Consider the following 15,188-nt stretch of genomic DNA (forward strand, 5'->3'; position numbering starts at 1 on the left):
GAGCAGAGCTGAAACCTGCATTTTTGCTGTGCGCTTCCTTTTGTATGCATTTCACTGCCAGCCTGTTTGAAAGCCCCGCGTTCCTCCAGGGACTTTCCAGCCAAAACTGATGCAAACTCTTTCTTCTCAGGTGCCTCACGATCATCTGTCATCCAATGCAAGCCAGGAGGCAACTGCCCCAGCAGACACAGAGGCATGACTAGGCAGCTCTCCCCTCTATCTGTTGCTGAAGATTCTGCTGCTCCCATTCTTGAGCTGCAGAATCGAAGTCCCTCGGGAATCTGTCGGCACAGCAGAGTCGAGAGGCAGAGCAGATCAGGTAGGAACCACAGCCGCACTCCTGGCGCCACCGCGTGCCTGCCAGAGGCCTCTTCCCTGTGTCTCCGGAGAGATGGGGCAGGGCCCGAGCATGCTGACGTTTGGTTTGCGGTGCTGCGAGCAGCAGATTCTTGTGCAGGTCCTTCCCGAGCCCGGGCGTGAGGCAGGAAGGCGGCACGGACGGGAGGAGAAGCCTGGGATTGGCAGGTACATGACGTGCGTTAGGTACCCGGCACGGCGTGAGGCACGGAAGATCCTCAGAGATGGTTAGCCCTAGCACACGGTTAGATTTCACAGAGTGGTTGTGTCTCCTCAGCTTCAGCCTGGCCACAGACCAGGGCCCTTAAGAGTTCCTTCTCAAAGACAGTGACAACCTCGGCTCGCACCGCGGATGGTCTGGTGAAGAGGAAGAGAAGGAGCAGCAGGTGGAAGGATTTCTAGGGAAGACCATCACAGTTCAGAGCATCGGTCAGCTGCACGTCAGGGCTTCCATCACCCACTTCACTGCAGGAGTTTAGCTCAAATGAACCTGTAGGTGTGGTGAACGCTGAGCTCCTCACCATGGTGTCCATCTATGGCTGCAGGGATGGGATGGTAGCAGTTACAATGTGCAGCCACAGGCCTGTGAGTCTGCTAAGCCACACTGTTGAGGAGGACAGACTTTAAATGAGTGAAGTAATTTAACTGTCCAGGTTTTTTGGAAGGAAATAATTTAATTGCCCAAGTTCTTTGGAAGACTGCTTGTGTAGATACTGTGAGCAAAAAGGGGAGGAAGAACAGGATCTCCCTTGCACACTGGATTTGGGGGAGCTGAACCTTCCTCTTGTCACTTCACCACCAATGGCAGCAAGAGCCCTTCTCATGTTGGAAAACAGAGTGATCTCATACTCCAGGAGTACTCTCTTGATGGAAAGCCTCAGAGGGGAGTATTGGAGGTGATCATTGCTGCAAGGAGTGGATGCAACATCTTGCAGTTAAGATCATAGCTAAGATACCAGAAAACCAAATCTCATTTTCCCAGATATCAGGCTGACATAACTGTGCTTGCTGGCACTAAGGTACATCCAAAATCACAACCCATCTTCTCCAAGAAAGGGCTCTAGGCCACTTGAGTAGTTCCTGGACATCATACTCTTCTAAACATTTACTTTGCATTTATTAATTTCCCTTTTTATCCTGATCTTCCCTTCCTCATCAGAGAAGTCTAACTAGGACTTACCCAATAGGTAAACAAATAAAAGAATATAATTTTCTAGGGTGTAGTTGCCAAATAGCCAGAAGAGTTCCAATGAAAAGCTGTAGGTTTTGATTTTCTTCATCTCACTCTTCTGAAAACTGCAAGAGAAAGGCTTTTCTGTGACCATCTTGTCAGTAAGAATTGCACTGTGGACCAAAGGACCATGCCAGGGGTGTTTCTGCTCACTGCTTTCCACTCAGATGGCCAGTGCCATCTCCTCGTGTCACCCGCTGTGTGATCTGCATTCTTACCTGTCCTTTCATCCTTGCTGAGTCCTCAGCTTGTTTCTGTGCTCTTCCCAGGATAAGTCTTTTGGTTTGTTCCAATCCCATCTAAAAGCAGACCCCAGAAGCAGACCCTGCTAGCTTGCCAATTGTAGAATGCTGTTTCCCAGCTACTTTGGCTATTAGTTTGTTTTCTCCTCATTATCGTTTGGTGTCTAAACACAAGTGCTTGCTCCAGCCCCAGCTTCATGACTTGGAAATCCCTAAACCTCTTTAATAGGAACCATGTGCCTGCTCACCCTGTGCCTTCTAGTTCAAGCCCTGTCATTATTTTGAAAGATATTTCTTATCTTGGCCTTTTGATTCTTTGGCCGGGAACTAGGTGTGCATGTCCCATGGATTTTGAAAGCAGCTGTCAAGCTACTCTGTCACTGGGATCAATCACAATTTCACTTAAGTTAATTGCAGATACCTGGTCTAGAGTTAAGTGCCTCCAGTGAGCTTAGATGTAGATAGAGACAGATATATGGGGATGGAATGAGCTCCCCTCTCACCATGCCTTTCCATTATCATTAAATATAAAGGGCCCCCAGACAACATGTTTATCCTGAATACTCAGTTGTTTGCTAACTACATCACATGGGGTGAATTCCTGCTGATTAAACACTTAGAGCAACTCCTCACTGTACATTTATTTCTAAAAACTTACTCAGGACTTTAAATGCAAGGTAGGTCTTGCAACAAGAGTGTGTTTCTGTGCCTTTCACTTGCACTCAGACCTGGGACTGTAACATCCAAGTCAGATGCTGATGGTAGTGTCATGCATAGTGACACCAATTGCATCATTATTTTGTAATTGAAAAATAGAAAGTATGGCTAAAAGTGCTTTATTCTTCTATCATTGTGTGATTATTTTAAGTGGTAGCTGAAAAGGACTAATTGCATGGTAGTTTTACTTAGCAGGAAGACCTGCAAGTCGATGCTACTATAATATATTCTTTTTAAGCCATTCTAACTTGCAAATAAACTGTAATTTACCTTTCAATAGATGTCAGTCATTATTAGTACCATAAAAATATCTATTTTCTCTCAGCAGCCAAGGAGAATGCTAAAAGGATGCTTGCCTTTTCAGACCCGTGGCTGATTATCCTCTGCATGTTTTTAATAAACCTGTAATTTTATTTAAATTCTTGATTCACCACTAAACAATGGAGCCACCGAATGCAGATTATTTTTAGGAAAAAACCACATCACACAATTACAACTACAAAAAGCTCCCTGTCCTAGTTAGGAGAATTCTTGACTGCAAATGCACTCCCTGCTATGATAAATCTTTTTTTATGTGTAATGTTGGTTTACAGTAATAGCTTGGAACCCTAGTCTGACATTTCTTTTTGGCTGTAGCAAAAGCATTAATGTAAAAGGAAACTAAGGCTGAGTGTGAAAGGATACCTCTGTCACATAAAAGCTGAATATTGGACAGTGCATCTATCACTCAGTGCATCTATAACTTCCCTCAAAATCGTATTATTTCTTCTATATATCACATCATGTATTCATGTGACTGATAATTGATAGGAGAATGGCCTTCAGGCCATGATTTTTAGAAGAGTTTTCCCTGTTTCTTCTACCAAACTGATGTGATGTGGTCAAACAGGGTGAATGGTTGGAGCTCAGTGCTGCCCCAGGAGCTCCCAGGACAGCAGTGTTAGTGCTCCTTGTTTTCAGCTGGGATCTAGCAAACCAAAACAGGGATCATGGGTTGCATCTCTGGGAGATGGGTCTGGAGAGCAAGTCACCAGTCAGTGAGATTAAATTCTCCCCACCTATGGTAGGAAATCTGCACTTGGGTCTGAAAACCACTGTGCTAAAATGGGAAATGCCAACTCTCCGGTCGCTCCTTGTTTATGTGCAGAGGTTTATTTCTAGGCGTGCCAAGCTTCACTTCTGTCCAGCTTCCTTTGTTAACTTCAAAAATGTAAGTACACCAACCTGACTGCAAAAAGCCTTTCTCTGCTTGGGTACATAGGACCACCAAACTGTTTCTTTTTTTCCCCATCCCAGCTTGCAAATAAAAAAGTGATTCTGGAGTTAAAAGTCTTGAGGAATAAGAACTTGTTCCTGTCTCCAGACCTACAGGCTCAGGGAGCTCTTCTGTTGCTTACATGCACAGTAATTGACTCTATAACGTTGTTGGTTCCAAGGGATGTATTTTTATTCTGGAGGTTTGCTGGCAGAGGGAATGAAGGGCTGATGAAGCAAATAGTGACAACAGCTTATTTGTAATACTGTTACCTCAGCCCTCGGTGTTGTGTTTGTGTTTGGTTCTGCCTCCTTGAAGTGACAGAGATGGTATTATTAATACTTTTGTGCAGGATTTCAGTATTTATGAGACATAGAGGAGTTATAGGGAGAAGGCAAGGGATGATTTGTGACTTGGACCAGAAGGGGAGGTTTTGCCAAGCGTTGTTTTGAATGCATTCATTACATGTACAACTCTCTATTCTTCCTTTTTTTGTTTTTCAGGAGAAGAAGGAACACAAACGCACACAGAGAGCAGCAGTCAAGAGGCTGACAGCCAGACACGATGCCAGTCTTGCACATCCACATTTCTCAAGCTAATCTGGAGATTCCTGATCATTTTGTCCGTCTCTTCCTCCTGGGTTGGGACCACGCAGTTTGTCAAAATCACGTTTGAGACCTTTGACTGTCCCTTTTTCATGACTTGGTTCTCAACAAACTGGAACATTATGATTTTTCCAATTTATTATTCCGGGCACCTTGCAACTGCGCAGGAAAAGCAGTCTCCAATCAAAAAATTCAGGTAGGCTTTAGCGTGGCAGTATCCCTTTAAACAGCCTAATTCCTGAGGGCTGAGCTCAGATCACTGCTGTGCTCAGTTCCACCCGTGGTGTCAGGAGGCAGAATAAAGGTCATGCTGCAGAAAACCTCATTCATAAATAGCTCACAGGAGGCTGACAGAGGAGTGATGTGTGCTGAATAAAGGGATACTTGATTGTTAAAGGGTTTTTTTGATGAGTTGAAAAGGTCAATAATCTGCTTATAATCTTGCTGTTTTATTGTCTAATATCTCTATATTTTGTGTTCTTGCCTGGATCAAGCCACTGATTAATCTGTCCCGGTCCATTTATGATAGAATAGCAGTGTTGGGTGCAACCAAACCAACTCCTAGCTGAGAAGAAAGATGCTCAGAGTTGAGGAGGTGATTTCCATGTGGAAGATCATGGCTTGCTCTCTATGCTGAGCAAGTATAGCAGGATGCAAACTGCCCTTTCATCCTGCTGGAAATTTATAAATCCCTCTTCAGTAGCTCTGGGAAATCAGAGAAATACAGGGTTAAGGGAGAGCCCAAAGAAATCATCCAGTCTGACCACCAGGACCAGGCTGGCTTAGCTTCCCCTTAGCCAGTTCTGAAGAAAACCACATCTAATCTGTCTCTGGGGCTTGGAAGTACCTCACATTCTGTGACATTTCACAGTTCCTCCTCCACTTTTATTTTTCCACTGATCTGACAGTGATATGGGAGCTGCTTTAAAGGACGGGACAAAACTCAGCTCACCAAGAGATACCACACCTTGCCCAGGAAGGGAGGGGGTTCATGGGGTCATTTTGAGCTGGGACCCAATTCTGTTGTTCCAGTGCAGGCTTGCTGTGAAAACAACCTGACTCCAGCAGAATTGTCTGTTCCACCAGGAATCAGCCAGCGTGGGACCCGTCCCTGGCTCCTGCTGTCACTGAGCACACAGGGAGTCCCATTTGTGACTGTCAGGGTGGAGTGTAGCAGGGCCAAACTCTTCCCTCAGCTGCTTTTTGCCAGGATCTGGGATGTAATTTGGCCCTACATTATCATTTCTGTCAAATCAGTGTGACTGAAATTGAACAGTTGCACTTAATTAAGTGCTTCTCTGCAAACCCTGGTGCTTTGTCTTTTAATGATGCTTCATTTAGATTTCTGCTGGAGTGTTTGTGAGAACATTAACCATGTCAGCTTGGCTTCTGCATGTGGGGTGAAGTAATAACAATGGCACAGCAAATAAGGAAGAAGGTGAGAAGAAATATCCCTGCAGATAAATCCCCTGCTGTTGGTTCATTGATTATATTTCTATCAGAGTGAAATTTTGGGGCAAAACATTTGGGGCAACGCATAAAAAAACCCCTGTGCTTGAATGGTTGATATATTTCCCCATTTCTGTTAAGAATTCAGCTTTGGAAGTTGAGGACAGTCTTAAATGCCCACAGGAATTTCTGCAGTGGGTCTGTGAATGTGTTGAGTCGGGACACCAGTGTTGGAGCTGATGGGAATCTTCCCAGAGTATTTCTTATTCCAGATATGTCAGGAACTCACATCCCGAGGAGGAAGTAACTGCTGGTAAATGATGATTTCTTCATGGGGACCAACTGCTTGGTCTGTGCTGTGTTACAGCTTGACTGTCCAGACTCTTTCAGTTGGGATATGGAATGGACATCTCCTCAGGATGAGCTTTGGATTTTTTTGGTGACTTAAAGAATTGAAAAGCATCATTTGTAGTTTTAAATTATAGACAGACTTAATTTGGAAAGGATCTCTGGAGAGCATTTCACCCAGCCTTCTCCCCAGAATAGGGGCGTTTTCAAACCTGCATTGATTGTTTGTGTATTTTCTTGCTTTGCATTCTTGATACTGTTCTATTACAAAGCTTTTTATTACATTTTGTAAGATCTCTTGCTGCTTCGTTTGCCTGTTTTATTCCTGTGCAGTGGCTAATTCTTGTCAATAAACCCATTTGTACCAGTTCCAGGCTTGCCTCAGAGACCAGAGGTGATTTGTCTTTATGTTTCTGGAGGATGTAGTTACTCTCTAGGAGCTTTAAAGACCTAAGACGTTTTGTCCAGCAGATATTCCCAGTGGATCTGAACAAACAGTGTCTGTGACACCTTGGCAGAGATCAGTGATCCTGTGGGTGACTTGCAGAGTGCTGCCCCAGGGTGGCAAAACTGTAGAGAGCCACTGCTCCTTTAATAAATCCCACTTGGAAGGACAGGAGTCTCAATCCTCAACTTCAGATTGGCTTTCTGAAAAGTTTAGGCTGCTCCATACCTAAAGGAGCTGCAAGAGAGATGGATTTTTGACAAGGACATGGCAGGGAAATGGCTTCAGACTGAGAGAGGGCAGGTTTAGATTAATTATTAGAAAATAAATTCTAGACTGTGAGCGTGGTGAGGCCCTGGCACAGGTTGCCCACAGAAGCTGTGGCTGCTCCATCCCTGGAAGTGTTCCAGGCCAGCTTGGATGGGGTTTGGAGCAACCTGGGATAGTGGGAGGTGTCCCTGCCCATGGCAGGGGGGTACAACTGGGTGGTCTTTAAGGTCTCTTTCAACCCAAACCACTCTAGCATTCTATTATTATAATTCTTGAGATTATAAGTTGTGTATTTCTTACCTTTCACCCTTTACCTTAGAGATTCAGTCTTGTGGTCTGAGAAAATAATTCATGGTTATGAACTCTGTGCTGCGTTTAGGTGAAGGGTCTTGGTTGTTTTCAGGCAGGGGACATGGCTCTTGGTATCCCCTCAGCACTGTAAATAAAAAGTGTGTCCTGCATAAAGAGCTTGAAACTCCTTCCACTAGTGCTGGGTAAGATGATCTGAAGCTCAGGAAGCTCAGCAGTAGGAAATCGAACCCTGCCAGCGTTTACCACAGCAGAAGACACTGCACAGACCTCATTTAGGGTCCTCATGCAGTTGTGGTGTGGAGTAGCTGGGTGACATTTTCAATGTCGATGCATTTTGCCTCCCCATCTGGCGTCTTGGCTTCTCAGGGACAAACACTGTGACACTGAGCAGCTTCCTGCCAGGATGTACCCACGGTGTCAGAGCTGAGATTGGTGCTGCAGGCTCTTCCCAGCCTCGAGCCACTGGCCAGGGAAGGTGTTGGTAGGTGCAGGTTTAATGTGAACTAAACACACCAGGCAGAGTTGGATTTCTTGGAGAACAAGAAGTGAGCAGAAGTGCAGGCTGAGCCATAAGTAGCTGGTATTGTACATGAAACTTGTCACTGCAGGTTTCTCACCCACAAACCTCTCCCTCTGTGTTGCAGCAGTAGCTCAGTCCAGCTCCTCCAGCCACTTGTGGAATAAACTGCAAATCCAGACTTTGACTGCAAAGGGCTTTTCAGAGGAGACATGAGGAACACCATCAGCACAAAGCTAGGCTTCCCATGGGCCATTCCTGTGGGACACAGCATTCCTTGGTGCTGCCCCCTGAGCCAGGCACTGCTTATGTGAGAGTTTCACGCAGAATTCACTTTCCTTTTGCTCCAGCTCTCCACCAGACAAATAGAGCTGGTCAGGCTCTTTCTGACAGTTCAGATTCCGTCAGTCCTGGGAACACAACTCACCAGTGTGCTTAACCACACTCACTTTGGTGCCTGTCCCCTGCAGTGGAGCTGGGAGGCATTTTATGGCTGCAGATGCCGTCATTCAGGCAGAAGCACTGAATGACTTGTGCTCACAGAAGGTGCTGCTGTGCTGTTTGCTGCCCTAATGTCACTGTGGCCTTGCCAAGTTCTAATCCAGGTGATGTCACTGCATTCTCTGTGTTCCTGTACCCCAGGTCTCTGCCTGTTTGCTGTTTTGTTCTGTGAGCTGCTTATAACCAGCTGCTGGATTTCACTCCAGAGGCTGCTGTGTGTCAGGGGGGAACAAACCCGTTCCTGTGCAGGGCCTGGCATCAGAACAACTGAGAGGGCACACAAGCTATTTAGTGGGTGCCAGAGGCAAAGCTACATGACTGCCTGAGGTGCTGTAATTCCTGAGAGCATGGCATGCTGCCCAGAGCTGATGGCTGAGGGCTACCTGCAAGTAAAAGGAGTTACTTGTGTTAGAGAGCAGGTTTTAAATAGACTTCTTGTGCATTTGGAAATAGTTTTTGTCATAGTTTCAGGGTCAGCTGCCCTTAGCTACGTCTGTGCCTCTAAGTCAGCAGCCTGCAACATTATTTGTGTGGGGAGGCTTCCAGGGAGCCCTCTCTCCTGAGCCCAGGGTTTTAATCACTGTCATGTCTGATGACTCCTGCAAGTTTAATTTTAGTTGCATGTCAAAGAGGCTGAGTTAACCACTGAGCCACCATCCCTCACAAAGCCTCAGGCAATCTGCTGTAGCCTTGACTGGGAAAATAAAGTATTCTCCCCATCTCCTCATTGACTGAGCATTATTCATGGAGCTCTCCTAGGCACAGGGGTGAATTCATCAAGTCTCTGCCTCACTCAGCACGACCCTATCAGAGACTTTGCTATATTTTCTTCACTGAGAGTTGAGGAACCACCACCGCCTGTTTTTTCTGGTCACTGCTGTGTGATGGAGGCCCTTCCACCTGCTTAAAACAGCCCATTGCCTGGGGCCTGTGAAGCATTTCCAGATTCTTTTCCTAGCTGTGCATCTCTGCTCATCCCTCCCACTGCCTCTGGGAACTCAGAGATAAGTGCCATTGCTGGGGCAGCCACAGCTGCCTCTCCCAAATCACTGACCAGACGCCCAGAGCCTGACCCAGAATAATGTAATAACCACTGAGCCTTCCTCCTTCGAGGATTCACCCTGTCAGGGCACTTGGATCCATCCTCCTGGCTCTTCTCTGGGTTTGTCTGTGTGCAGACATCCCAGAGATCCGCAGGACAGCAAAACCTGGCCGGTTCTGGCATCCGGGTCCAGCTGTGCCCCGCATTTCTGGAGGCAGCCCAGGCACCTTTCTGCCTTGTTTTAACACAGCACAGGCTTCTTTCCTCTAAAATCTTGACAGTTCCTGAGGCAGGCTGGATTTATCATGATCCAGTCATGCCCCAGAAGTGATGGCAGAATTCCCACCACACAGGTCTGGAGTTCACAGTGCAGGTCTGTTCTTGTCAGGACATGGGGCATGCTGGCTCTGGTGTTGTGGAATGGTGACACAGCCATGGTGCACCCACCTGTCTTGAGGTGAGATGTGGTCTGAGCCCAGAATCACCCTCTGCATCCACCTGAGTCTCAAGGGGAAGCATCTTTTATAGGTAAACTGCTGTATCTGTGTGCCAGGAAACACTGAAGAGCCACCTGTGGGTCCTTTCTCAAACAGGGAAACTCGTCACCTCTAACTCCTGTTGAAATCAGAGTTACAAAAGTCTTCAAAGTTAGGCACTGAGTTATTTGCTTCACCAAGTGCTGGCTTTGTATCTCAGACAAATGATGCACACAAGTAGCTGGGGTTTTTTTATATTTTAAACGTTTTTATCCTGATCTTTGGTGAACAGGACTCCTGAGAACGTTGAGGTCAACTAGAGTGAAGGAGGTAATTAGCAGATCCACCAGCCTGAGTGTTAACTCACTGGATGCCCTGGAACAGAGTTTGAGAATGGAATTTATTATTACCAGGAACGACTGCTTTGTACCCCAGGCTGTCCTGGTGGCAGCAGGAGAAGAGTGGTTATTAAGTAGAATCATAGAATCATTTAGGTTAAGATGTAGCTGATCTCAGTTATTACACAGATGTTACTATTCTACTTTCCTCAAAATGAGAGTGATGGTTTCCAATCTTAACAGTGAAAAGCTGCAATGTTTTTAACAGCAAAATTCCCAGGAGATAGTAAAAATGGTTAAGGGGCCCTGAAAATGATTTCGTCTTCCAAATCAAGGTATTTAGCATACCACCCCCAGCACCCTCAAATAACAAATACTTTTGATTTCACATTGCAGTGCAATCTTTGAAGTTGCTAATTAGTTCTACATAGTGGGTGCTTCAGCAGTCTTCCAAACACAGCCGTGTTTGGCTGTGAGCACTTTGGAGCCCCAGAGCCTCTGGGCATTTGGATGATTCCCTCCATGTCCCTTTCCTTGGAATGATGTGCTGCAGGTTGAGGGTGCCTTGGTTCACTCCACTGCTCTTCAGGGTCACTTGTGAGACCTCCCATGTTTTGAGCAGTGTCAGAGAGCCTGCCATGCCAAGAAGTGAAGCACACTGGGAATATCTTCAGGAATACCTTCAGCCAAGGGTGCAGATAGTGGAGTTGCTAAAAAAACATCCTTCCCAGATTCCTGGGAAAGGCAGAGATTCCTGAAATCCTAAGCAGGCAGCTCACTTGAGCTGTGTGCGACACAGTGTTTGGGAAGTTGGAGGTTTTCTTTGGAATTTAATCCTCAAGGAAATACCTCCTAGAAAACACAGATTTTCACTGTATAATAAAATGAAACTGTTAAATACTTTTCCCTCCCTTTCCTGTCTTCCTCACACACTCCTGTTTGCCTGGCTCACTCCCACTGCCTGGTGGCTCCCTTCCCCACCACGCTGATGTATCTGGCAGTCCTTTTGAGTATCTTTAGGCAGTTCTTAAAGCTTCCTTGGCCATACATAAAAATGTATTTCAGTAGGAATGAAAACAGGGCTTGGAGCAATCCAAAAAAAGAAAATTGGCAAGCTGCAGAGAAAAAATGATGATTCTAATCCTTGTGCTCATGGCCTTGAAGGCAGAGTCTGGGAGCTGTCGGAGCATTATAGATAACCTTCATTTCTGTGTGTGAGTTCCTGGGATTATTGTTGCCCAGAGTGTGATTATTCCAGGTAAGTTACTTCTTTTCTTCTTTCGAAATTGCTCTTTTAAGAAGATTGTAGGTTGTTTTCCCTATGTAAATTAAATAATGGATTCTCTTGGGCGTGTGGAGTAGTTAGGGAAAGCACAGGAACGCGATAAAAGCCTAATGAATGTTTGTTGTGCTGGAGTGAATGCTAAGGAAAACCCTGGCTGAGACTGAAACTCTTTTCTTTTCGTAGGGAATGCAGTCGGATTTTTGGTGAAGATGGTCTGACGCTGAAACTCTTTCTTAAAAGGACTGCTCCCTTTTCTATTCTGTGGACTTTGACTAACTACCTGTATTTACTGGCTTTAAAGAAGCTCACAGCCACAGACGTCTCTGCCCTGTTCTGTTGTAACAAAGCTTTTGTCTTCTTGCTTTCTTGGATTGTGCTCAAAGACAGGTTCATGGGAGCAAGGGTAATGAACGTGCCTCGTTTTCCTCTCTCTCATGTTTTCATAATTGCACCTAAACCCATCAGCCATGGTGCTGCCATAGCACTGCTGCACTGGGGTGTAGATACACCATGAAAACGTTTCTCATTTAGTTTTATAATGCAGGCCTAAACCTCAGGATCAGTTAGAGACCTCAGAACTTCAGAGGGAATTCAGTGTGGGGATTTCAAGGAGCTATTACAGCCAAGTGTAACTTCATGAATTACAACAGAAGAACTTCCAGTTTCCTATAAACCTATTCTGTCTTGGTTTACTGTGCTGAAGTTTAGTTCATTTTCTTTTAAACTTAGTGATGAATGCTTAGGTTCTAACCAAAGTGGTTTTATTCCTTGTTTGGGTAGACAGACAGGTTTTATTCCTTGTTTTCAATGTGTGATGTATTTTTCTTGTGCTACTCTGTCACTTTTCACACACACATTTACATGTGCATGGCCAAAACTGCTTTAAAAGGAACAAAGCTGTTTTGTATGAAGGTGTATTTTGCACTGAAGTGTTACAGGACTCGCTGCCAGTAAAATGGACCCTGCAGAAATTTAAAACAGAACTCAAAATGATGTGCCCCTGGATCTGGGGAAAGCAAACTTGTTCCCTGTAGTTTTCCATACGCAAATCTCCCAACATGCAGCAATTTAAACTGTTGGCTTCACACCTTGGATGAGGAGTAGTGAGGATTTCTGCCAGTTCTTTGATGCAAATTCCCCCCTGAAATGGCTCAAGGTCGTGTTGGGCACAATCCTGACTGAATTATTGAGAGCCTTGAACCTTCATTAGGGGCAGGTTGGGGCCAGGTGTAATGGGTGTGACCAGAAGGGACCACCAGCAGCTGGATTTAAGTTCCATGGAAAGCGTGGAAGTGAACCAGTGCTTGAAGGTAAAGCCAGACACCTGTGTGCCTATTTCATACACAGCTGAAAACACAGAAACATCAGGTGAATGGGACCCACGCTCAGCCCACTGACTCACTCAAAGAATAAACAGGGTTTAAAAACCTCAGTTCTCCTCTACAGAAGTAACAGGAACAACTACCCCCCTCTGCCCCTTGATCATCTCAGGTTCCAGCTGAAAAAATTGAAAATTTGGTACCCTTTAAGCTAATTTTTGTCTCAAAGCAACATCTTCCTGGGAGAGCAAGCATAGCTCTTGTATTCTCCTAGCCTGCTCTGTTGAAGAAATCTAGAAATAAAAGCTATTTTCAGTTATTATTTATTTTTCACTGACTAAAAAAAGGTTGCCATAAATATGCATTAGTATTAGTGCTGTAAACACTGTGGGGTTCACACAGGAAAAACCTGGCAGGAAAAGTGAGCAGCAAATCCTGCACGTAAACTGGATTTCGCTGCTCACTGGCAGAGCCTGCATGCCCATTGCTGGAGAGGTAATTCACAGCGTTTTCCAGCAGCTCTCCTGACAGAATAACACTTAATGATGTTAATAACCACGCAGGAGAGAGTTTGAGAGCTAAAATACGACAGAGCAGCACAAACCCAGCTTTTTGTGCTCTGAATGCCTCAGCTGCTCTCGCCCGCAGTGCCTCAGAGAGCAGCAGGAATTGGGTTATTTGGACAGTGAGGACATGAAAAGAAATACAGGTTTAATCCTATACCCTGAGCCATGTTTTTGCAGAAGCACTCTGCACCCAGGAGCTCAACCAGCTTTTCCAAGGAGCTCAGCTCCCAGCAGCTCTTCCAGAGCTCCGGAGCCGTCGGGCACATCGAGGTGGGGATGCTCCAGTGCCTGGGACAGCAGTGGCTCTGCAGCACATTCCCAGCTCCTTGTGTGCCCAGTGTGGCTGCAGCAGTCCCCAAACTGGCCATGGATGCCCACGGGCATGTGGGAGCTGCCTGACATCCCTCTGATCTCCTGGCACCACTCCTGCTCAGCTGCCAGCCGGGCTGCAAGGCTGGATTTTTAGGTGCCACATCTAAAGACAAGCCTGTGTTGCTGGCCACCCTGTGGAATGGCACAATCCCACCTGTGGGAGCAGTGAAAACTGCAGAAGGGTTCCCCACCAAGTTTCAGGTGCTTGTGGCTGCGTTTGAGGTACCCAGAGTGTGTGCTCTGCAGGGACAGCCACGTGCCCTCAGTGGTGAAGCTGTAGCACCCACACCATGAGAGAAAAACACCAGGGGAGGTTTAGGTTGGGTATTAGGAAAGATTTCTTTACAGAAATGGTGATCAGGCACTGGAACAGGCTGCCCAGGTAGAGTCACCAACCCTGGAAGTGTGCAGAAAATGTGTACATGTGATGCCTGGGGACATGGTTTAGTGGTGGATCTGGCAGTGTTAGGGTTGGACTCAATGAGGTCTTTTCCAACTTTAACGATCCTCTGGTTCTATTTATCCATAAAAGTAGTGCAGGCAGAGCTTAGGTACCTTGCAGTACCTCCTGCCCTGGGCAAGGACACACAGCACAGTCCCTGCCTGCACCCTGACCTTTGCTTGGACACTTCTGGACATCTCTCTCTCACATTAATAAAGTGCCTCTGTTACACGTTGGGAAGTCCTGACAGCTTTGGAACACAGCAAGCACAAATATTTAAAAGACTTTATGTATTTGAGTAGTTCTGCTGGCTTTTGCTGCTTAGATTTAGACACATGCTTATGTGTTTGCATATTTAAGCCCTTGGTTGGGCTTCATCTGTGGAGTTGAATCAAATTTTTTTAGGTAGTTTGGGGACATTTTTCTCCCCTGAAAATGTTGAATTTTGCCTGGAGAAAGTTCTCTTCCCATCCTTGAAGGTGTTCAAGGCAAAGTTGGATGGGGCTTGGAGCAACCTGGGATAGTGGAAGGTATCCCTGCCATGGCAGGGGTTTGGAACTGGATGATCTTTAAATTCCCTTCCAACCCAAACCATTCTGGGATTCTGGGATTCTCTACTACAGCACCTTGTTTTCTACTGTGCTCCAAATGTTAAAAAAGTTTCTGATAAACCATTGGTTGGTCTTGTTCTCTTTCAGGGAAAAAAATAAAAGAGGCAAGCTAATTTCATTCCATACCTAGGAGGCTCCAAAAGAAAGTTTCCACACTCTTCCATTAATTAAAAGCCTTGTTTAATGAGCTGACAGCCACCTTTGCTTCCCTGTGACCTTGCTGCTGCTTGTCAGCACAGAGCAGTGCCTAGATGTGAGCTCAGGTTTCTAAAGCCAGCACCTGAGGCAGGCTCAGGTCAGCTGTGCTGATGCCCTGGTATGTAGCGTGCAGGAGGAGCCTTGAGCATGAAATTTAAATAATGTTTTTGCTGTTTTCAGTTTCAGGTCTTACTTAGGTCTCAGGAGGTGTTGTTGCTCCACATGTGTCCATCATTTTAGTTGCTTCAGGGACAAAAAAGTGCTTGGCTTTATAAGTACTTGATTAAATT

At 45.7% G+C, this 15,188-nt stretch overlaps 1 protein-coding gene across 4 annotated transcripts in view; it reads left to right on the forward strand.

The window, feature by feature from the left end:
- The window catches only part of SLC35F4 (solute carrier family 35 member F4), a 113,095-nt gene that overhangs the window by 91,396 nt on the left and 6,511 nt on the right, over positions 1-15,188 (forward strand). For 2 of the 4 annotated variants that reach the window (XM_042047624.1, XM_042047626.1), the window contains exons 2-4: positions 131-319; positions 4,306-4,603; positions 11,574-11,793. In XM_042047624.1, coding sequence (XP_041903558.1) covers positions 131-319; positions 4,306-4,603; positions 11,574-11,793 — 707 coding nt within the window. Of the gene's footprint in view, positions 1-130; positions 320-4,305; positions 4,604-11,573; positions 11,794-15,188 lie in introns of those variants that run through there. The other 2 variants (XM_042047625.1, XM_042047627.1) reach the window with 2 other exon arrangements.

This window comes from Corvus kubaryi, unplaced genomic scaffold, assembly GCF_017639235.1.
Source record: "Corvus kubaryi isolate FWS band 111438036 unplaced genomic scaffold, C.kubaryi_AGA036_p1.0 66, whole genome shotgun sequence".
In the NCBI taxonomy this organism is placed as follows: Eukaryota; Metazoa; Chordata; class Aves; order Passeriformes; family Corvidae; genus Corvus; species Corvus kubaryi.